The sequence below is a fragment of the Fundulus heteroclitus genome, chromosome 17 (genome assembly GCF_011125445.2).
Source record: "Fundulus heteroclitus isolate FHET01 chromosome 17, MU-UCD_Fhet_4.1, whole genome shotgun sequence".
Lineage (NCBI taxonomy): Eukaryota > Metazoa > Chordata > Actinopteri > Cyprinodontiformes > Fundulidae > Fundulus > Fundulus heteroclitus.
Window position 1 is genome coordinate 13,909,791 of NC_046377.1, and position 24,682 is coordinate 13,934,472.

The window sequence follows — 24,682 nt, forward strand, 5'->3', positions numbered from 1 at the left end:
TGCAGCATCCTGGTGCAACAACTAAATATAACAGCATATTAAGTTAGAAAATAATTTGTCAAAACCTTCAAATATTTGTTGTTTTCAATGGAAAGTGTACCAAAAATAATACAAGCAGGTCAATTATTGGCTTTAGGAGTTCATATAAAAGATGCATATAAAATAAAGAAATAAAATAAAACACTAAACTTAAGCTAACTATAGAGTTGTTGTACCTCTGTTCTTTGGAAATAAATGTATTTGTATTTGTTGCAATGTTTTCTGCATTAACGTTGTTCTGTTTCTTTTTCTCTCTCCATAGAAGGTACCCCTGACCTGTCATGCTGAGTTTGACTTCCAGAAAGGAGACATTAATGGAGGTATTGCTGCTGTAAACTTTGCAAATATTCTTGTTTTTCTTTCCATAGAAGGTACTCGTGGTGCAGTGTTTTTATGTTTTGCTGTATGCATTTTTTTTTTGGATGGAGCCATGGATGGTGCGATGGTTCCTAGAAACTGCATGTACTCTTCTCTGTTTTTTTTTTCTGTAAAGACCACTCAGGAGGATTGGGGATTCAGTTAGACTTCCTTAGCTACATATATTATCAACAGGCATTTAGTGATGTATCAAATAGCACTATATTGTACTCTTGATTCCACATAATTGGACTGTAGGGGACACTATATGAATGGTCTGAAATAGAATACATTCGGTTTATATTACCTTTTCGACCAAACTGGATTCTGAACAGCTGGATTTGAACTGTTCCTCTTCGCATTGAGTTGACATTTGTTCTGCTCTGACTCTAAATGCTGAAATAAATTGAAACAGAATTGTGTTATTCACATTCAAAGAGAAGAAGATGTTATAGACCAGAGGGAAGAATAGAAGTAGTGCTCATGAGAGATTATTAGCCCTTATGTGGGCCTATTAGAGTGTCAGGGAGGTGATATTCTCTTCTTGGTCTCGTGCCAGCACATTCTTCAGACCAGACGTTATATTTACTGTCCACTCACCACGCCACTCGTATAAAAAGCTTTCCATTGTCTGGAGCAGCTGCTGTTTGACTCAACACATCGGCAGACATTCATTCAACAAGGTAGGCTTGTTTTGGAGTTGGCTTTAAATATTAGTTGCTCTCAATGAACTTATTGTTTTTATTATGGTTTTGAATTTCAATTGTCTTTGTGTGTAGTTTACCTTGAGCTGTATGTTAAAAACTTCAGTTTGTCAAAAGATTTCTGGTCAGATCATCAAAACCTTATTTGTGGAGCAATGGTTCATCAGGCTTGGTATATTTAAACTTTTATTCTCTATTTATGTTTACATTTCTCACTGTCAACCTGCTAAGAAGATGGTCATTCAAAATACTCTTGTTTTTAGCTTAGGGGGCGTAAGAAAAGGGGTGTCCAATGTACGGCCCATGGGCCATTTGTAGCCCTCAGAAGAATTTTGCGTGGCCCCTGACTGCAAGTCAAAAATGCTTTCAAATTTTACTGACTAGCATTGGCAGTAGCTACAACAAGGCTTTTTAAAGAAAGAGTGACCAGTATCCGTTCCATGCTGTTGAAAATGTTGTATGATATTGACCCCAAAATCTCAAAAATTATATACCCTTCTTTTAAAAAAGGTAAAAGGCAAATTATTTGCCCTAATAAATGTAGATTTCCGACATTAAATTAATTACTGATAATTTTCCAACTATATTCAAATGATTTTTTTCTTCTTTCATGAAAATATTATGTTTGTCTGTTGATTGTTTTGCATTTTTATTCAAAGATGTAGTTTTTGTTGCATATGATTACCTTCCACTTTACAACCCACGTGGCAAAGGGTTTGGACAGCACTGGTGTAAGCAATCAGTCATTACTAAGGCTGGGTAGAAAACACAGTAGAAACAATATTTCTATTTTGCCCTTTTTTTAATTTAAGGAGCTGAGACCTACTGTCTCTCAGGGAGTAATGACTTCATTAATTGATAACATGCACCATGTTGCTCTGAAATACAATATGCACTGTTTCCCCCTTCCAGGTGTTCGATTTTGTAATTCTAGGTTAACTGAGGTAAGACAATCCTACTTCTGTTCAGATTTTTGTTGTTCTCATAGAAACCATACTGCGTGCCTTCAAAAGAGCGGCCTCATATTTTCCTGTTTGCTGTTTCAGGACCTCCACAGACGCGCAGCCATGAATCCCAAAGGGGATAAGGTGAGCCAGCTATGTTCCACTGTGTTAATCCTCCGTGCATGGACAGAGGACACATTGTCCTTACAGACATGGCAAGGATGTGGCAGCGGTTAGCTGTGAAAATTGCTATCGGCATCCTTGAGAGCTTTCCGCTTGACTTCATCCTAATAATAAAGCCTTATCTGTACACTTATGGCTGCAGTGAGTGGTGTTGAGCTTCTATAGCTATTGCTGTACAGAGAGCCGTTGACAAATGTCTTGGTCACCTAAGTAGAACGATTTAAGACTGATTAGTGTAAAACTGTCCGAATTAAGTGGTTTTATGTAAAATGTTAAAAGTTTCAGATTGTAGCAGAACTCTGAATATTTTATTTGCTCAACTTGTGTTGTACAACCACATTAACAAATGTCTCCTCCCACAGCCGAAGTCGAAGATTTCGGCTTCCCGCAAGCTCTCCCTCAAAGTAAGTTTCAATTATGACATAATTAGTCCCCCCAAATCCCACAGCTCATCAGTTCAAACATTTGTTTATCAGATTCCACATCTAGATAAGCTGATGTCCTTCGCTATAGATGAATACTGTAACAACAACATACAGTACATTAGAAAAGTATTTCCTTTGAACCATTTCAAATTTGCTCATGTTACAACCACAAACTTCAATGTGTTTTACAAGGATTTTAAGAGGCAGTTACCACAAACTATAGCGTTGTAAGAAAAAACATATTTTTTTGCACATTTTTTGCAAACTAAAAGTCTGAAAGTGTGTTTTTTTTATCATTTATGCCTGTGAGTCAATACTTTTTAGAACCATCTTTCACTGCGATCACAACTGCCTATAGATGTGCAAAGCTGTTTCTACCAGCTTTGCACATCTATAGAAAATACGTTTTATGTCCATTCTTCTGATGAGGAAAAATATTTCCTCATCAGTCAGATTGGAAAGAGAGTATGGAGAAAGAAGAATTTTCCCGGCTTGCTAAAGTTCTTCAGTTGGACTGAGATCAGGACTTTAACTGGGCCATTACAACACATGTATATGCTTTCATCTAAATCATTCCATTCGAGCTCTTGTTGTATGTTTAGTGTCTTTGTCCTTCTGAAATCAGAGTCCAGAGTCTTTTCCAACCTATGACACACTATAATTTCCCCTGCTGAATAAAAGTCTTCCCAGGGCATGATGCTGCCACCACTGGCCTTTACCATGGTGAAGACAGACAGGAGCAATTACACATTGATATATTCAAAAGAGTAGTTGTAGCATTTTCTTAAACTTTGCACTAGCCATAAAGTGCTAGATGCATTGCCCATACCCTAAGTGTTGATCTGAGTTGACCTTAAGCATTCCTTAAGATGCTTCTTGAATGTTGTAAAACTTTAAGCCTCCCTTACAAAAGTTGGCAGACTATTCAATTGCACACACCCATTGTATGAAATAACATTTTGGCCAAATGCAGTTTTCTCACAGGTACCTCACAATCTTCTCTACTCATGGTTCTAGTGGTCCATGATGCTGTCATCCTATATTTAATGTAGTCCTTCAGCGCTGGTGGAGCCAGCCCATGTAAGCTTTTATAGATGAGACAGGTATTTTTAAATTTTATAAAGTTTTTAAAGCTCAATAAGTTATACTTTGACAAAAGGGCAGCATCTAAAACCTCTGGTCTCCTGGGTGTGAGCTATGTCTCTAAGAATGCTCCATACCCTCCAGTGGGTGCTGTAGAAGTCCTTGAGGGAGGGGACAGGATGGCCAATGATCTTATGGGTGGGTTAATAACCCTCTGTAGTGCCTTTTGGTGTGTTATGTTGTGCCACTCTGTCAATGTGTCAAGATTTAGGTTGTTGTTTGGTTGTTTTGGAGTTCTCCGGACTTTTCTTGAATCAGCTCTGTCCACTCCTCAGCCACCACTCTGCTCTTGATCAGATCCACCTGCTGTACTAATTCGAGCCAACGCTGCTCACCTGTTCACATGGCCACTTGTACCTGCCTCAGTCATCCACTCTCTGCCAGAACGTCTCTTCTTGCGTACTGCCACCGTGCCTCTACCAGCTTCTACGTGCTCAGCCAGTTGGATGCTTCTGCTCTGTTGTGTTCAGCCCACACTGCTTGGTGCTGCCTGTGTCTGCGTGCTGCACAAAGTCTGCCTATTCCCCTATAAGTGCCAGCTACTTACTCTGCCCATTCTGGTGGATCCTCGGTACACATCGCCTGTTCTGGTCAGCCCCTGCCCTCATCATCTGGGTTGTCCTGTAACTGCCTGCAACCCCTGGTCAGTCTGATTCTGCTTGCCTGCCGCTAGTCATCCGTCCAGTCTGGTTTTGCCTGCATGCCAAGTCAACCACTACTCATCTTCTTAATAAATGTTTTTAAAACCAGCATTAGTCGTTACACAACGAAGCAGAGGTAGATTATGAACTGCAGCTCCCTCTTCAAGTTTATCCTCCCCAGAGGATCCCAAAATAGTGGCGTGGCTTTTTAACAACTGCATAGATGTTGCCGCTCCGTTGGAGGGCCAACACCATTGTGTACATGTCTACACCCAGAAACTTCAAGCCGGGGCACCCTTTTAACACACCTCCTGTTTATGCAGATTGACTGCCGATTGGTCTTTCTCCTCAACAAGTCCACAATCACTTCTTTTGTCTTGGAGGTGTTGAGGGCTTATTTGCTGTCTGTATGAGTGTAAGAGTGTGGCAGAAGACTGTGGAGAGCCAATGCAGAGGCAAAAAAAGTTGTAGAGAGAAGGGGACCAGCTCAGATTGTACGCGGTCAGAAAGGCAGTCGCTGACCCAGCAGCAGGTGGTGGTTGGGAGTTCCCTGCCCTGTAGATTTGTTATGAGTGTGCCGGGGGGGGGTATAGTATCGAAGGCAGAGCTAAGAGTACCCTAAGCATTGGGCCCTTACTGTTCCACATGGGAGATGGTGGTGTGAACTGAAGTGAGCCAAAAGTGGGTGGGAGGCAGGACATGAAGTTGTGTCGGACCAGTTTCTCAAAACACTTTTCGGCCACAGGTGTTAGAGCAACTGGTCTAGAGTTTTTTAGACTGCTGAAGGTGGTCCTTTTGGGCAGTGGGGTGATAATGCCACCTTCACATTAGACTGGAACAGTGACTTGTTGAAGATCTTGGCGAATGCAGCAGTCAGCTGATCTTCCCACTCTCTAACGACCTGGAACTGGTCTGTTGGCATTCCTGGACAAAAATATTAATTTTGCTTTCATCTCTACATGTCTTGTAGCAAACTGGAGGCAAGGTATTTTTAAATAGTTGGTTTCTCCTTTCCATTCTTCCAAAAGGGCCAGATTGACTTAAGTACATGAGTGATAGTTATCCTGTTGACAGCTCTTGATTTTTCTCTGTAGTCATGCCAAACCCATATTTACTTTACCAAGGGAGGCTTTATTTCTATAAATCTGATTTATTTTATTGCTGTTAAGGTTTTATGGACAAGCTGATGCCAAAAAACACAATACAAGAGGAGGGGGAGAGGAATAACAAGGACAGAGTAGAGAAACACGAGAAAGGACAGAGACACTAAGAAAAGCAGGGAAAGGCAACCAAGAACAAAACAAAACTAACATTAAAACAACAACATGCAAACCCCAAGAACACCAGCAGCAACAATGTGGAGCAAAACTGTTGATACTAACGGGGAGAGAAATACAGCTTCTGTAGTATGAGTGCATGAGCATGTGTTTATGAACATGCAAATTATGTGGTGTAGGTGTTACATGAACTGTCCTCAGTGTTGGCTGTAGATTCCTACTGCCTACTTTCCTAGTCAGGTTTGAAGCTACAGTTATCATTGTTCTATTTAAAGTATGATAGAGTGAACAGTACTCCGTTTATCTGCTGTGTTCCTTAGTTACTATGATGCTGTTTGTTCACTTAGGTTCTGTAGAAACCGCCGAGGTCTTCTTAGAACATTTGAAGACGTAGAGATTAATTTACACATAGCTTGACTGTTTACTGATCAGGAGAGAAATTAAGGTAATTAGTTGTGCTAGATTTTATTTGGGGGTATTAGAGTAAATGGGAATGACTACATTTGCCACACTTTTCAAATTTATATTTGTAAATACTGTTGAAAACCGTGTGTCCCTTCCATTGCTTCTTAGGCACACTTGGGTTTGTCTATTCCATAGCATTCAAAGAAACCACATTGAGCCGGTGGTTGTAACATGACAAGACGTTAAAAAAAGGCAACCAACCTCCTTGTCATTGTCAACTGTTGTCTCTGATCAGATGCTGCTCCTCCAAAAAGCTTGCGAGGATCTGGAGAAGGAGCGACAGGATCGAGAGGAGGAGAAAGGGCGCTACCTGAAGGAAAAGTTGCCTCCTCTGCAGCTGTCTGGTTTGTCGCTAGATGATCTCCAAGTAAGAAGCATTTATGACACATTGACTATATATTTAAATGCAAGACAAGGATTGACTTTTTAACTGATATATGAAAACATCCCTTTTAGAAACTGTGCAAAGAGCTTCATGAAAAAATTGACATTGTGGACGAAGAGAGGTATGACTGTGAACATAAAGTCAGCAAACACAACAAAGATGTAAGTTCCTACTTTATAATGTCTTTATAATGTTGAAAACTACACACACACACACACACACACACACACACACACACACACACATAATATATATATATATATATATATATATATATATATATATATATATATATATATATATACTTGCAAAACCTTAGACTGAGAATAAAGCCTTTTTTGAGTTTGCTTGAACTTTCTAGTAATGTAGAATAGAGGAACCTTCCTCAAAACCTCTGTTTAAAACTGTTTTCATGCAATATCTTCAAATTATTTGCATAATAAATGACAAATATAATACCACAATTTGCATTTGATTTGGGGCGAAATTGTGTGGTGCTATCTATTTAGACTTTATTGGTATTTAAATATCTATTATGAGGTTTCAATTTTTTTACATAAATCTGGAAAATAATTTGCCATGGTGTAGTCAAGAAATAGCATTTTGTCCTTCATTATTTGCTCTAAAACTGGAACAGAAAAAAAAATTGTGTAACTTCAAAGATTTTTTACAAAAATAGAAGTCTTTCTTTGAAGATTCATAAGGGTTTTGTGGTTATATTTGCAGAAAAAGGTTGAAAATCTTTCCTTAGATTTTACAGAAATGGAATCTTTCCCAATACTTTACTGAAAACATAGCAGCTCAAGGATAATTTTAAGAACATTTTTTATTCCTTAAGGACAATTGATTGCATAGCCAATAGTAAAAGAAAAAAAAACAAAGACAGACATGTAACAAAACAACACACATCAAAATCACTCAATTCGTGTTAAACTTGCAGGACATTCACATATTTTGTCACATGTTGCTTTAGATCCACGAACTGAAGCTGAAAGTCCAGGACCTTGGAGGCAAGTTTAAAAAACCGGCCCTTAGGAAGGTGAGGGTCTCAGCAGACGAGATGATGAGAGCTCTGCTGGGCTCCAAACACAAGGGCTCAATGGACCTCAGAGCCAACCTTAAGTCTGTGAAAAAGGAGGATGTCAAGCAGGACAAGGTACAAATGCACGAAAATGAACTGATTGTCCTTTTTTGTGTCTGTATTCCCTTTAGACCAGGAAATTGTGCCTATTATAAATAAAAAAAAGGCCACAGCACTTCTTATTTTCTAAAGTGTTTCATCCTCTTTCAGGTGCTCACCAGCGAAGTGGGTGACTGGCGTAAGAACGTGGAAGCCATGTCGGGTATGGAGGGCCGCAAGAAGATGTTCGATACTGCCGGCGGAGCGCAGTGAGACGCTGCAGCGAATCAGGACAGTAGCCCCAAAAGCCGAAATAAGATGCCCCGCTCACCTGAAGGCTGACCGACATTTACCCCGCAGTTTTTTCTTCTTCTTCAATACAATCACCCAAAGCAAGTGTATCCTAAGACGACTAGAGACCCAGTATTTGTTTTTGTCGTGACACTTAGCGAGCTAAGATGAGACAAATAAAAAGACAGTTTCTATCTTTGACGATCCATATCTGTGCTTGACTTTATCCCGTTTCACTTTACCGGAGCCCGTTTATTTATACGAAGGCGTAAAAGGAGAATGGTGAGGTTACGTTTTGATGAATTAAAAAAGAACGATGAAAGGACCCGGGGAGGAGTAAAGACAGGTGTTCTCTAGATGCATCAGGTTTAAATAGAGCTCAGAGACGCCACGTCTATGTTTGTCAAAGCTCACTTGGCAAACAAAATAAAGGATAAAAGCCTCTTCAGGGTTCAAGAACTTTGCTTTGGGAGACAAAAGAAATCTCCAGCTGGAGTGCAAAAATAAAACGGCCTTTTTGCTCCGTGCTTTGCTTGCATTACTGTGATTCCTCGGCGCGTGTCACTGCGTTGAGTGGCACATAACGGGCAGGAATTTGAAGGGTGACAGCAACGCCAACAATAGCCTAATGCTCCCGGCCAAGCTAACCTCAAATGGTGCGCTGCATGCCGTTACGGGCGAGGTATGAAACAGTCCCGTCTGTCTTTAAGCAGTTTGAAATGCTTTCTCTCAAGATGGAATAAAGGGCTAGGCAACAATATGAATTCCCCTTGAACTTTTCCACACTGTATCACGTAACAAACAACATATTTCATTTTTGTGTGTGTGTGTGTGTGTGTGTGTGTGATAGAATAACAAAAAGCAGAGCAGAATTGTGAAGTGGAAATAAGATGCAACATGGTTTTCAAAGGTTTTTGCAAATAAAAATCTGAAACGTGCGGCGTGCATATGTTTTCAGTCCCTTTACTCCATCACCCATTAACACAATCCAGTGTAAATAAACAAATAAACATTTCCTTTTTTTTAGGTAAATTGGGATACCATAACTATTTATATTTGCTGGACAACTGAATCACTGAATTTTGTCACTTTTTTTAATGATGTGTACGTAATTCACATCATTTGATTTAACTGGCCCTCTCCCCCCATCCCGCCTCGCCTGGATGTATTATAAGGCAACAGCTCAAATCAACTGCTTCCTTGTGTGTTATCAAATTTCTTCAGTAATCAGCTAAGTTACCAGGAAGATAACTCCTGACTCCTATGAGTCTGGTTCATCCCTGGTAAACATTTCCAGATGCTTGAACGTTTCATATATATATATATATATATATATATATATATATATATATATATATATATATATATATATATATATATATATTCATATTCATATATATATATATATATATATACAAGTGTAAATATCAACAGCCAACTGGTTCTATGTTCCAGAGATTGGACAGGTTTTGGTGCAAAATGGATGTAGCGACCCCAGAACAGAAGCAAAAGAAGCTGGTAAGAGTTTCATTATCCACTGCGAAATGACTCCTGTGCCGGCATGGGCTGAAAGGTCACTCAGAGAGGAAGATCCCCCAGAGAAAGAAGTGTGTCTTTATACAATGTAGAAAGATGCGTTATAAAACCTATGAGAATCACCCAGTAATCACGTGACTGAAAGACAATAGTTGGGCGTTGTAGGACGTGAGGTATTTTGTAAATGCAGCAAAGAACATTTACAACCCATGTGGGCTTTTGTGCGCCTCTTTAATAGCAGAGGGAAAACTGGAAGCTTTTGTGTGGAAGGGATTGGTACTCCACTGCAATGTTTGACCGTTGGATTAGTTTTCTTGGGGTTGAGTGCTTTTCCTTTTGTGCAAACAAAAGCTAAATCGTTGCGGACAAACAATTTATTCCCTGTTCCCTCTGACCGCATAATCGAAATTCAGAAGTCTTCTTTGTCAAGCTGAGGTTTTAGGCCAGGTGTGTGCCGCTTTAATAATAGGTGAAAGCTGGAAGCTTTTGTGTGGAAGGGCAGCTCAGACTACCAGGGGACAATTACAAATATGCAATTAAAACAATTACCTTTTGAAAACATCTTTGATTATAAAGCATTAAACAGAAAAAAAATGGAAGCTTCTCGGTAGTTTGCGTGTTCGGGTTTGCACTGCCTTTGAAGCCGTTTCGCGGCTCTTTCATCACTTTCACCAGTGCTTCATAGCGAGTAAGGCTTCATTTTCCCCACCTAAAAGGGGGTCCTGATGAACATTTAAACAGCCTTGTTGAACAGTTCAGCACTGCTTGTTTAACAAAGATAAAAGCTCATTATTTTTCCAATAAGTATGCACTTTTATTAGTTTACGGTTTCACTCTATAAACTGCACAGGACATTTTGAGTCAAGACTAATGTGCACAGCACATTTGATCTTAAAAATCCCCCCAAAAATATTGCTGTCAGTTGCATTATTGTATGTTGTTGTATGCTGTCTTCATCCTGCATCATGTACACTTTTCCTCCTGTCATCAATTATAAGCTGACTTCACACAGTTTCATGCCCTGGCATGACAGGCAGATCTGATGGTGAGTGGAGCAAGACGATTTGTCCGACATCAAGTTCTTTTTCATCTTCAAAGTTTGTTTGAAGTCCCGCGTTGAACAGCAGGTGTTTGGATCAAGAGAGTGTATCCTGTGTACACTGTTCACGTGCGCCAGGACGAGAGACATTACAGTCTTGTAATCTCACCTTTTTTAAAGCACATTGAGGTGTACTCTGACCGTTTGATGATCACGCTTTAACGCTGTACGAGTCAGATAAATATTGACTGAAGCAGTCAGAAAGCAGGTTATGTCGTCAGTTTCAAGCTTCAGCCCAATGTCAGTTAAATGCGTTGTCATCCCTGCTGAGCTTCTCTATATTACATTAAATATCATGATTGAGTCGATGCTGGAATATTTGGGAAGCAGCTGTGTGAATACTGCAGTAGCGGCACACAGTTGTGGCATATATGGTGCATGTGGCAGCCTGGCTTAACGTGTGATCACATGATTTGTGATACGGTGAAAGCAAACGCAAGGTAGATATGCATTCGTGTGACGGAGGCGTTGAGTTAATGTGCTATCGTCGGCCATTCCTTTTCCCCTCCTTATTATTGATCCTGCTCAGGGAAGAAGAGACTGATGGGTATTGATTTTGAAAACTGAAGCTGGCCAAGGGGTCAACAGGATGCAGCCGTCATAAAGACCTTCCTGGTTTTAATCGAAGACTTTTCTTCTTTGTTTGGTTCACATACCTTTTGTTTCCATGTTTATCTACGAATCTTTCTTCGACACTGGGAATTCAGCGTAGAGATGCTAACGTTTGCCGCTGGAAACCCGACCCTCCTGTGCGTTACCTCGGGTGTCTCTGGTGCGACTGGGTGAACAGCCTGTCTCCTATTATAAACAGTTCTGCCACAACAGGATCCTTGAAAACTGCACCCCCGATGCAATTTTCCCCACAACCGTGGCTTATAGCCGCTTTTTGGCAGTCGAGAGCTTGTGCCCCAATTCTCAAGGTTTCTTTGTGTGTTTTTTTTTTTAAATAAGCTGCTCAAGCTTCGACAAACCTCAGTCTATGCTGATACTGAAAGAAGTGCTGACAAAATGCTGATGAAAGTGCAAAATATGAACTTTAAAGACCTTTTTCAGAAGCCAACTCTGACTTGTACAACTGCCTCTGTGACCTATCTTCTTCTCTTTTATCTTCTTTGTCTCCTTGGTTTTGCAACATTAGCAGAAATCAATGAAGAATAATAAATCTTACCTGTACTTGCCTTTGCTCTACAGTCTGTGGAATTAGTTTGTAGTATTTTCTACTCTTATTTTAGCTGTCTGCACCATCAGGATGTCGGATTTTGAGCTCTCTCTTTAGACAAAACTAAAATACTGAATAGAGAGGGTTGTTTTACTACACCATTGCTTTCAATGCAGCACCATAAAGCCTGAAACAGACAAATCCAAACACAGATACTGCAAAAAACATGTACCGCAAACATTTGCAAACTACCGTCATAAAACCACAGAGGAGGTTCTCACTGCATAAAAGGGTGCGCCGCTTCGTAGCATTTCTGGCAAAAACTGTTCGGACACTTCTTCAGAACAAAAATAACTTTCCAAAAGTTTCCAAACAATCTAAAATGAGCTGAAAGTCTGATTTAAGAGGCTTATAAATGTCTTCATGCTCACATCAGATACGGAGAGAGGATTTTTAGAATTGCTAATAAAGAGAAACTTGCTGAAAAACGAAAAAAAAAATGCTGTAAACTCTTTTTTTTCCTAAAAGAGACTTTGTACATTTGACAGAATTTTCTGATAATATCTATTACATGGACCTGCTTTCCACAATGTTTTATTTTGTTGTTGGTGGCTGCTGAGAGCCATGGTCATTTTCTATTAGCTCGCAACACATAGTTAAAAAGCAACCTGGGTCTCCATATGTAGTCACTGCCTAAAAATAGACTCTAATGTGGGCACATTTACAAAGATATGATATCCAAAGAGCGTTTATGTCAACACCTCATGATGGAGACTGCAGTGGAAAGGTCTCGACATGGAATCTGGCAACAGAACATTTAGACGCTGCAAGCTCATCTTGTAATGGATTCATTTGTTCGACCTGGAATCAGGCACAGATCATGTGACGCTTCTAACGGATCACGATGAAAATCGCTAGAGGTGCCACTGGGTGGTAGCAGACAGCTGCAGGAAAACAGTAATGGTTGCAACTCCAGTTTAGCAAAGGAGTACAGGCTTTCACACATGTTGGCACCAGTTTCAAAGACGTCCAAACAGCCTTAAAACAGATGCACACTCTCAAAAAGGTGGACAAGAAATTATTTATTTTGGTTTGGAAAGTTGCTGGGCAACTTGTTTTCAACAAAATCGCTGGTGACACAATTATTGTTGGTACAAACAATCCTTTTAGTATGAAACTTAAGTGTTTTCTTTTCATATAAACTTTATTTTTTAAGCTGTTCCTATGAACTTTTAATTGGTTATACTCGACTTTCTTTTTTCATGGGATCTAAATAGGGCTTATACAGATTCCCATCCTTATCTGCCATTCTTCAAAATGGGAAAGAGATTGTGTCATTTTCATAAGTTGGAGTATTTATAAGTAGAGAAACGGCAATTAAAAAGCAGTTACTCGGCCCATACTTGCCCATATCTACAATCAAAGCAACAATAAGGAGTCTAGCTGAACTTATAATAACTAATTTTTATTCTGCATCTACGTACAGCAGGGAGGGCTACAATGGAGGGGAGTACTTTTCATAAGTTCACTGTTAGAAAATGCAATGAAGGGTGGGATGTTTGGGTCACCAAGAAAACACAAAAAAACAAACAACCCTCCACAGGCATCTAAGTCCCCAGCAACAGCAAAAAAAAAAAAAAAAAACGCTGAGTTAAAGAGAATAGTATATTAGAAAGGGACCAGGGCGGGTCTAGAGAATATGCACAGACACAGTTCACTTCACTGTGCCTAAACTGAAAGGAGATGAAAAATTACACTTTGCCTGCAAAGACATTGTTGAAGCAGATTACCGTGTCTGCAGCCTGTATGTGTGTGACCTGATGAGAGAGTCTGATTGGTGTCATTAATCTTCCAACACGCAGCACGAGTGGTGTATTTATTAGCTGAGAGACCGGGTAGCGCAGAAGGTGGTCCGCTGGTTACACAAACCGCCGACGTTTTATTGGGTTTCATTCAGCCGATTACGTCCAGTCGTAATGATGGAATCGGTGGCATTTTGAGTCTTTGTAATGTGATAAACGGCAATCCCTGTTAAAAAGTGAGCCACTTCTAGGCTGCTTTGATTTATGGCGCTTGGATGGTTGTGTTGCTGACACAATCTGAACCACAGCTCAGTCATGTATTGATACCCGGTGCTATCTAATCAGTTCCTTATAACCAAGTTCAAAACATCAACCCCGCAACCGAATCCAAAAAAATCAACTAAAAACATTCCAGTCTAACTCACATGTAAATGTTTAGATACATCTTTATTGGCTAATATAGTATAAGTTTGAAGCTGGCAGCAGCAGGCGGACAGGAAGGAAGGAAGGAAAGAAGCAGCTCCTCCACAGCTACTTCCCTGCAACTTTCAGATCCGTCCATTCTCCTGAATCAAATGAATATCTTGTTGCCAGGCCTCTGCAGAGCTGAATGACATGCAGATGAGGGAATTTGGGTTTGTTTTACCATGGATGCATGCAAAGGTTACAGGATTATAGCTCTCAAGGCTTGGCTTAAACAGACCACCTAAAAAGCCGTGCAATGCAAAGCTGGAAATGTTCCCTCCATATCATACGTGACCCAGGAGCCACTGCCGCTCCCAAGAGTGCGCTTCCATCCTGCCGCCGTTATGCGACAAGTAAAGAGCTTCTGTCAAATCCTGCTCCTCTTCTAAGCGATGGTCTATATTTGGGGGTAATGACACAGAAAAGACACTTTAGAACCGCGTTAATAGCATCAGACTGATGGCTTTAATGGTTTAAACAGACAGAAAAACACACAACCTCCGACACGCTCTATGCAAAATGCTCTTCTCAGTCAAGAAGTGTTAATTGGATTTTACTCCGGGGATAATTTGCATTAATATAAACAGGCCGCAAATAGAAATGATGGGAAACCAGATGATAAAGACGTATAATCCGTGTGAACCAGTCGGATGATTTAGAGCTAAATGTGAATGGTTTGAAGTAAAGGTTCAGGTTCCCCGCTGGGCCAGACAACCAATTAAGCTCTTTCTATAACTAAATCTTAATTAGACACTGAAACCAGCAATAATCATGGTAAAAAAAAAAAAGCTGTAAAATATGGGGGACTTAGTACCTCCACTGAGAGATGTGGCATTTAAAGCTGAATCTATAAGCTCTTACATCTGAACTGTAATTCTTGCTAACATTTACTAACAAAATGTTTCCTCCTCTTTCTGTTAGTTCCCTGTAGTAATGCTTTGTTTTATCCTGCCCTAACATCTAATAGAAAAAAAAAAACATTTGGTACAGTTATATTATAATGTAGGTTATGTTAGTATCTGTCCCCCTACAGATTATTATTTTTTTTAATTCTGTTGTGTTTTTGTTGCACATAGATTTTCACATTGTTTGACAAAGCATATCAATCATATTTTATATCAACTCATATAACACAGGTAAATATAAAACATGTTTTCAAATGATGATTTCATTCAGTAGCTATGTTAACATGAAAATATTTCACGATCGGATTAAAATTTGTTTGGATGAAATAATCGCATTGTACCGTTTATATGGGCACACATTGAATTAATCTGGTCATAATGTGCGTTTATATGCACCTGACTTTATTCAGAATAGAACCACTCTGACATGCCCAGTTATAAAATTCCCTTAAAAAAACACAGAAGAAGAAGAACTTCCGTCTTAGCTGAACAACAAGACAAATCGTAATGATGATTATATTATAATCATCATTATAATCATCATTATAAATCATCATTATAAATGAGAATGTAAATGAGACATCATATGCCCATTCCTTTTTCCTTTTTTGTATTTTTTGGTATTCTTTTTGATCCATTGTATATATGAAGATTCACTGTACATAACTGAATGCACCTTCCCTACTCTGCACCCTCTTGTATGAGCCGATGTGACGAGTAAATTTCTCCATTGTGAGATCAATAAAGACTATCTTATCTTATCTTATCTTAAACCAACCAGTATTATATGAGTTTGTTTGTCTTCCGAGCTCCCAGGCTGGACTTTTTTTTATGGCTGAAACTACTGTTGATCAAAGAAACCTCCCAATGGCCCATCTCATATTTCCTATAAACAAAACCCCCCAAAAAGAATAAATAGTGGTTGATAAGGCAAAGGTGGACGCTTCTAAGGTGTGTGTCACATCACTTGTGGCATAAAACTAACAGCCTTACAGATGAAAAACATTGTAGGGTCAAGGATGTGGGGTTGGGGGGGGGGGGGCAGTGAGATTGCATGGAGATGTTTCCCCGCTTTAGGACCTGGATGACTCGTTGTGATTGATGGAAGAATGAATTCTTCCCTCTGTTGGAAAATCCGGAACGATAACGTCCCGCCATCAGTTTGTGACCTTAGACGCATGAGCACTCGGGATATGCAGCAGGGCAATGATCCGAAGCAGCCCAGAAAGTCTCTCAGAGGATGGCTCAAGCATACCCAAGGAAAGGTTTAGCAATGGACTTGTCACTGAATGAAATATGGTCGAGATCCCGTGACACGACCTTAAACAAGCTGTTCATATCGGAAAACCCTCCATTGTGGCTGAATTAAAACAATTCTCTAAGCAAAAAAAAAAAAAAAGAAAGAAAGGAAAAGCAATTAGGTTTGTGGAGAATTACTGTTTTGCACAGGGCCAGATTATGTTTTCCTTTAATAAATGAGATTAAACAAGTTTTTTGTATTTACTGAGGTTGTCTATGTCTGATATTAACTTTAGTTCATGATGTGGACCATATAGGAGTATCAAAAGACCAACAATCTGTAGTTTCCCCTGTGGTTTTATAACTGTTTCAAATGCCTCTGCCTTCAACAAAGTGTGACATCCGAAGGATGTCGTAAACTCGCATAGACTTAAAATTAACTCGGGGAGATGAACTTAACATTTTCTTTAAAGTAAAAACATGCAGGTAGCCACAAAGCTCAGAGTAGGACTCGATCCGTGTCAATGCATCAACTAAGTTAGTTAATGTGCCGTTGTTACTACGAAAAAGCTTTAATAATAAACCAATAAACAGACAGGAATCAGATTCCTCTGGAGTACTTTCTGTCTTTGAGTTTCTATCTCGTTTAAAGTGGTTTCATGGCTGTTTCATCACCTTCAGCGGAGCTTCACGGCAGGCAAGGCCTCATCTTCCTCCACCTGTGACGTGTTTCTGCCTCGTTTTGGCTGAATAATAAAAAGTCGAGCAAAAAAAAACAGTTTTACCTGTGGCACGTGACATCAATAAACCTTTTTTTTTAAAAAAACAGGCTTTTTGGAATTACTCTGCATTGTTTGTATGATAAAATAAAGGTTTATAAGTTTTCCAATGATAGATTTTACGGTGTCTTATGACAGAGCTTTGAGTACAGTACATTTTATCTCATCAGATAATCGATGATTGTTTTCACCCCTGCGTAGTCCACACTTTTCGTTTCTGTCGGCCCTGATACGTTAAGTTAATCTACCGTAATCACCCATTGCCTTACCCTCCTCTCGTTATTGATCTTCCTCGAGGAAGAGGCAGCTGATGGCTGTTGGTTTTGGCCTCTGAAGCTGGACAGGGGTCAACGAGATGCAGCCATTATGAGCACCCGCCATTGTTCGCTCAAGTGCGGCATTTATAAAGGACAGCAAAGTGTTATTTTCTAAAATGCGGGCTTTCACATTGTTTTAAACTGTCAATTTAAAGGGAAGCGATGCTAACATTTGCAAGTGGAATCCTAACCCTGGAGACAAGACAGGAAATTCTACTGTTGCCTCGGGTCTCCCTGGAGCGACTGTGTGCGCTGCCTGTTTGAAATTATTTATAGTTCTTGTACGACAGAGGGAGAGAGAAGATCAAGTTTGCTCACAGTCGTAGCTTTTACTTGCTTTATGGCAGCAGAAACACACATCCAGGGAGCGTCTATTCCGGTCCTCAAGAGTTTGTTGTGGTTTTTATAATAACCCGCTCAAGAGTTCATAAACCTCAGTCAGTGCTGACGCTGACAGAAAGTGCTGACTAAGGAGAATGGGCTACATATATAGGACTTTAAAACCAGCTCCTTTCTCAGTGCTGAAGTCTCGCTGCCTCTGTGACCTATCTTCTTCTCTTTTATCTTCATCTTCTCCTTGGCTTTGAGATATTAGAGAGAATCAATAAAGGATAATGAATCTTACCTGGACTTGCCTCTGCTGTGCACTTCACAGAAACAGCCCACAGTGTTCCCCAGCTTCATTCAGCCTCCGACCAGTGTCGCTCTGAGGTGTCGATCTTTCTCTTTAATCTAAACCTAAATATTGTAGTTATAGTGCCATGCAAAAATATTAGTGCCCTTGTGGACAGGTAGGCAACGAGCGGTAGGGATAACAGTGGTGTACCAAAGAAAATGCTGGAAGCCAGACAGCTTTGAGGTCCTCAATCCTATTTTTTATTTTTTATTTTTTTCTCCAAAAATAATTCAAAGTGCATTTGGAAAAAAAATAAAGTGCATGGAGGCATAGCAGCAACGGGTTCCTAGCAGCAGCAGAATATCTCAATGAATGAACTGGACGCAATGGGTTCAAACCTAACTAGGTAAAGCCATTAAAACCACTAAGGATGTATAATGACATTAGCTCTATTAAAATTAATGTAAAACTCCTCCATTAAAACCCACTGTCTGTTTAGGGTCATTCTCCAGCTGGAAGCTGAACCACCGCCACAGCCTATGGTAGGTTTTACCGTCCATTCATCAACTTTTTCTTCAAGATTTAATTCCTGGCCCTACACTAAAGCCCTACACTGCCGCTATTCCCCTGTGGGGATGCAGGTTTTCAGGCCTACGTCTAGGGCCAGTTTTCCAACACAAATTGTGTTTGCAAGTAGGATAAACAATCTAATTTTCTGTAAGGGCCAGATTTAAGGACTGCACGACTAATAGTTGTGCTATTGACAAGTTCTCCTACCTAAGCTTTGGATCTCTGCAGGTCCTCCAAGGTTACCAGGGTCTCTTGACTGCTTCTCTGAATAATGCCTTCCTTGCTTTGCCTGCTAGTTTAGGTAGAAGGCCATGCATTGGTAAGTCGGTTAGCTGTGCCTTATTGTTTCTATTTTTGGATAAAAGATTGAGCTCTATAAGATGTTCAAAACTGGAGGTGTTACCCTGCTTTAAATCTCTCTACAACTTTATTGCAGACTTGCCTGCTCTGTCCCTGAGTCTTAATGATGCTGTTTGGACACTAGGGTTTTGAACTTGGGTAACCGTAGCTCACTGGGTAGAGTAGTTGTTTTTCAATTAATGCTGTGGGTTTAACTCCAGATTCTTCCTGCAACTTGCTGATTTACCCCTGGGCAAGGAACCTGACCCCAGTTGCATAGTACTCTGTGTGCCAGTGAAGGAGTATGTGTGTATAAGGGCGATTGGGTTTTTGTGGTTTTGGTGTAAACCTGTTTGAGTGGTCGGTATGACTAGAAAAGCACCATGTAAATTCAGCCCATGTACCAGAGCTGCGGCAGGCTTAAAAAAACACAGAGGTTCTATGTTTTTGCCTTCCTTTTTTTCTATTTTTGGAAGGTACAACAGTGCAGTTTTTTGTTTCTGTTAGACAGTGCATGAGTTGCTTCTGAATAATGAGAAGAAATTCAGCAGGCGCGCTTTCAGCCTGTGTAGCAGTGGCACCCTGGAGAGTAAGCCTATACTGTTAAAAGATAGCTTTGGAGTAAAGTTCTTGAGGAGGCTCGGATGACGGAGCTGAAACTCCACTGTTGCCAACAAACTTTTCAACTTTAGTCTTTCAGGGAACAGATGTTTCAAACTGGAGGATAAATACCAGGGATCCTGTTAACGCGGGGAATAGTTTTCCTCTGATAGAGAGTGGTTTGTCTAGCTTTGAAAGAACACTCATCCACAGCTGCAGAGGTAACTCGATCATTCGTGTCACACACTGACACCCTCTTCTTGTCTGCTCCGATGCAGGATGTGCAGCCCCCTCAGGGCCCCCTCGTCTCTGGGATAATTGGTGTTAAAGGTAAGCCGCACCTTCTCCAGCAGCCTCCATAAAATGTAAGGTCAGATCTTGCAGATATCAGCCTTGCTTCAAAATCACTCCTTGGACCAATTCCATTTCTACAATCCTACTTGAGGAAACTTTTTTTTTTGGCTCTGGGAAGCGTGCATCCCAGTATCCTCTTTATGCAGCTTGTAAAGTAGCCATATGGAAGCAGAGACCCGGCAGCACCCCCTGCGGCATTAATATTTCAGAGTGTTATACATCAAGGGTCTTTCCAAACTGTTTCAAAGAAGTCTGGTGAGACCGCATTTACTGCTGTCCAGGTCTCTAAAGTGTTAGAAGCCGACGAGACACTTCTTAGAATTAGAAGGTAAGCACGCAGGGATATACTAGATGTTTTGCTGCAATTCATACCATTTACAAGTGCAAATTCACTGACGTTTCTGTACTGATGGCTCAAAACATAATAATGCCAAACAGATCACTCTGACCCCTTCTGATTTAAACAAATGTCACACAATCACATCTATTACTCAATTATATCTGAAGGGTAGACCAAGAGAACAGTCAGAAACTGAACAGTCAACAATAAAACTATATCAAGTGTAAATAATGGATAGTTTACAGTAATTGTGCGCACATTTAGCAGCCATTTATAGACATGTGATTTTCTACATCTTGACCGCATTAGGAATCACCACCAGCTTGGATCAGTTATTACCCAGCACCAGCTATCCCTTCATCGTCATGGTTATGATTACGAGATGCACCTATCCTTGTAGCCAGGTGACAGTCATATTTGTCACTTCCTCCTTAACTGCGTCACTGCTGTCAAACAGTGGCTCGACCTCAATTTTCTATTTTTAAATGAAGGAAAAAGAGTGAACGCATTTTATTTGGTGACAATGCCACCGTTGATGTCGGTTCTCTAACTTAGAAATTGAACGGTTCTGTTGAGAACTCTGGAGTAATGTTTGACAGAGATTTAAAATCCACAAGTAAATTGGCTCTGTGGTAAAATGAAGCTTTTATTATTGACATCTTCTGACCAAAGTTAAGCCTCTAACACGTCCGGCCGGGCCTGGAACAGGATCTTCATGTTTTTATCAGCTCTAGAACTGATTACTGCCATGTCTTTTAATTTTGTTTCTTTTAGTCATCAGTTGCCTCAATTGCTTTTAGATTGTCCAGAATTATTGCCAGTCTTCTAACCGACACCTCCAAACATGATCACATCACCCCTGATCTTTCCTCTTTACATTGCCTTCCTTGTTGTTATTATGATCTTTGCTTTCCCTGATAAGTCTTTGAGATCTTCAGATCGGCTTTTATCAGATATACCAAAGACCAGGTCCAAACGCTGAGGTGATCTGGCTTTCTCCGTGGCAGCACCCAGATTCTGGATCCAGCTCCCTCTGGGTTCTGCGCTCCACCTCTGATTGAAGTCTTTTCAAATTAAAGCCCAAAACAGTTTTTTTCAGGCTGGCTTTTAACAGCAAGATTCACCCTGAGATTCCGTTCCAGATTTTTTTATATTTATTGCCTCTTCTTATGGTTCACCGTTTTATTCATCTTTGTATATATATATATTTTTCAATCATTTTTAATTGTTGAGCACTTTGGTCACCCTTATTAGCTGTGTAAAGGGCTATATAATTTAAAAAAATCACTGATACATTTTCTTAAAGGTTAGTATCTAAAAACATTACTTGTTTTTTTAGATCTATTCATCATTATGGTGATTGTTTTGCTAAGAACACACAGAGGGCCTTCTCTAAATATCCTGGAGGCCTTGACAGTTTGCTGCAGGTAAACAGAATCCTCCAACTGAACTCATGTTTCTTACTTAAGGGTTTTGGGGGAACAACTAAGACGTAAACACTAAATTTACACGAAGAATAGTCGTCTTGTAAACAGGTTCCGCCACCTGAGCTCTGGAGCTCTCCATCTCTTTTAAAGTTACCATGGACCTTCAGGTTCCTGATTAATGCTCTCCCTGACTGGCCTGTCAGTTTAGGTCAACAGCCATGTCATATTTGTATATTTGTATATTGGTAGGTTGGTAGTTGTGCTGTACTCTTTCCGGTTTGGATAATGAAGCGAATTATGCTCTGTGGGATGTTCAGAGCTGCGGATGCTGTGATATTGTCAGGTTGAGGCAGATGGACCCAAATGGAAAGAGGCGGGCAGGAGAAGATGAATTCAAATCAAGACAAAACACGTAGGCTACAGGGGAAACACGAGGAGGATGAGGCATAAAGCATGGACAACAACAGGCACGCTAAACGCAAAAAAAAAAAAAAAAAATTAATGGCTCCACACTCCCACAGGTGTCTTTTTAAATAATTTACTGACAAATCTGTAGTCATGTGGTGAGATGTAGTCAGTTTTATCAAATTAAATGGCAGTAAAGCCATAAAAAAGGAATAGCTACCTCACGAAGAATGTAATAAAAAAAATAGAAAATAGTCAGGATTATCAAGTCAGTGTAGGAAAAAAAATGTTTATAGTCATGACAGGCAGAAACAAATTCTGCTGCTTTTACATGGGCGCTGCGTGTTGACATCATCATTTCACTACGGCCCCGCCTCCGCTCTCTGATGATGCTCATCCTCCTCTTGGATCAGCACCATTTCTGGTATCCTCATTAGGCGCACACGCAGAGAGAGAGACTACCCACCTCACAGGAGCGGAGAGGCGTGAGACTGCATCCCGTTACAGCATCCCGACCTGACAGGCCCCGCAATCGACGCGTCACTGCTCCAGATCCAGCCGCCGAAGAGGAAGCCGTCCCTTACAGCGCAGCTTGCCCACTCATAGTAATGGAGAGCCTGCTCGATAATCCAATGAAAGCCGTTCTGTACCTGAAGGAGCTCACCACCATCGTCCAGAACCAGCAGAGCCTGATCCAGACGCAGCGCCAACGCATCGACGAACTCGAGCGAAAGGTGGAGGACCTGATCGGGGAGAACCGCCAGCTGCGTGACCCCCATCTCTACGTCCAGCAGCCCGCTCAGCATCACCAGCACCACCAACACCAACACCACCACCACCACCCGGCGCACCGGAGCGCCAGCCCCCAAGCGCCGGTGCACCTCCATCAGCACCCGGGGAGCGCCGCCAAGGCTGCGGCGCACCTCGGCCAGCAGCTGCCGCCGCCTCAGCAGCAGCAGCAGCAACAGCAGCAGCCGCCTCCTCCTCAGCAACCGCAAATCGTCCACCAGACAGCCCAGCCTCAGCAACAGCAGCAGCAGCAGCAGCACCCGGCTCCTCCCGCGCCGTCTTCCCACCACCCGCAGCAGCTGCAGCTGGTCCCCACCTCGCCGCAGTCGCCCAAAGTGAGCAAAGCCGGCTCCGAGTCCGCCGAGGACGACAAGAGGAGCGCCTGCTGCAAGTCTCTGGTTCCGCAGACTCCAAGCACGCTCTGCCGCTCGGTTGGATTGGCCAGGAAAGCAGAGTAAGTTGCTCTCATGTCTTCATGCACAGAAAACGAGTCAGTTTTCTGCTTGACACCATGCAAGAGCAAAGCCTCTGCCCTTTTCCCCCCACGACTGACGTGTAGATCCCCCTAAAACGAGAAAAACGAGGCGAGGTAACATTAGTGCAGTGCAATAATTATTTGCCTGTTTTAATAATGAAAAAGACAGGTTCGATGACCCAGATAAGGCTTGTCCATAATAATGTGATCATTATTATGAGCCTCTGGATAGACATTATCAACGCTTACACTTTGTCAAAGTATACATTTTGGACACACAAATTGCTTTATTGGTTGGAATTCCTCCTCTGTTTTCATTATGCTCCTCTGTTAAACAAGCTGCATGCACAGTATCGATTGTGCAGACTCGAGCTGGGTATTTGACTGCATGTTAAAGTACCCTAGAAATTCTGAGAAAAAAAAAAAAAAACTTGCAGGAAAAAAAAGTGCTTTGTAATGCTTCGGTTAGAAAATTCTGCACCGTTTTCTAACGCCTTCCTTTCTGTGTGCACACGCTGAACTACAAGTTATTTTAGAACCAGTTAGTTTCTCAGGTAGCGGTTTTGCAGGTGTTCAGAGAAAGAGATGACAATGCAAATGGACTTCTGGAAAAAAAAATACAACACAAGCAAATCTGCTTTAGACATTGTATAAACCTGCAAAATCTCTTTTAAACATAGAAATGTTTAAAAGAAAATTTTCCTGGTAGGTGTGTCTCAATCTATTTATTGCAAGGAAGCAATACAGACGAATGAACTAACTATAGAGAAAGAAGCATTACTTGTATGTTATATTATGTATTCAGACCCCTGAACTCTTATAGCCCTAAATAAAATGTAGACACTTTAAACTGACCATTTAATAAATGATATAGTAGGCTAATATGCACAGGGTGTCTGTGCAGTAAATTAGATGAAATATTTTTTACAACTGCTTATTAAAACCACAAGATTTTTTAATTTTCTATCTCGTCAGGTTTGTGCTTTTCTAAATATGAAGCATAAGAATGTTTTTGATTGCTCGTTTGTAGGTTTCAGAACTATGGTGCAGAATGTTCTTTGCCTCTATCAAGGTCACAGGAATCGCCTCAGCCAGAGCCACAAGCACACACACACACACACACACACACACGCACACACATGCAGCGCTCCGAGCCACATCTGTTTCACTCAGCCGCATTTCCGTTGTTTCGGTTAATCCACATCGATTTATTGAGCTTTTGAATCATAATTCTTTAAGAGCGAGGGTCAGAAATAGGACATTTAGGCAGGCACGGCCGGACGATGACAAAGAAAAGTGCCAAAGAGTGTTACCGAATGAATGTCAGAAAGGGGAATCTCTGGATTCTTTTCCAAAGAAAATGCAACTTGATAGCTTTGAGGGACGGTAACAAAGACAGAGCTGAAGAATGTGAACAGGTCTGCAAAGCATGGCCTAATGTAAAGGCAGCGATACATGAAATGCAGGAGATGCTGCGAAGCTTTATCATTTC

The 24,682-nt window shown here is 40.9% G+C and overlaps 1 protein-coding gene and 1 long non-coding RNA gene across 3 annotated transcripts; one reads left to right on the top strand and one right to left on the bottom strand.

The window, feature by feature from the left end:
* Positions 1 to 1,000: 1,000 nt before the first annotated feature.
* tnni1d (troponin I, skeletal, slow d) lies at positions 1,001 to 8,180 on the top strand. Of its 2 annotated transcripts, XM_036149102.1 has the most exons (8): positions 1,001 to 1,079; positions 2,013 to 2,044; positions 2,147 to 2,188; positions 2,590 to 2,631; positions 6,414 to 6,545; positions 6,635 to 6,724; positions 7,537 to 7,719; positions 7,855 to 8,180. In XM_036149102.1, the coding sequence occupies exons 3-8, from the start codon at positions 2,168 to 2,170 to the stop codon at positions 7,954 to 7,956; spliced, it is 570 nt and encodes a 189-aa protein (XP_036004995.1). In that variant the 5' UTR covers positions 1,001 to 1,079; positions 2,013 to 2,044; positions 2,147 to 2,167; the 3' UTR covers positions 7,957 to 8,180. The 2 variants fall into 2 exon arrangements, with proteins under 2 accessions (XP_036004995.1, XP_036004996.1); XM_036149103.1 differs by lacking the exon at positions 2,013 to 2,044 and having other exon boundaries at positions 1,023 to 1,079.
* Positions 8,181 to 13,998: 5,818 nt separating this feature from the next.
* LOC110366712 lies at positions 13,999 to 21,989 on the bottom strand. The gene is made up of 3 exons (XR_002426915.2): positions 17,228 to 21,989; positions 16,855 to 16,925; positions 13,999 to 14,432 (listed from the first exon to the last, which is right to left on the bottom strand). It is a non-coding gene; the product is annotated as an uncharacterized LOC110366712 (long non-coding RNA).
* Between the last annotated feature and the right edge of the window lie 2,693 nt (positions 21,990 to 24,682).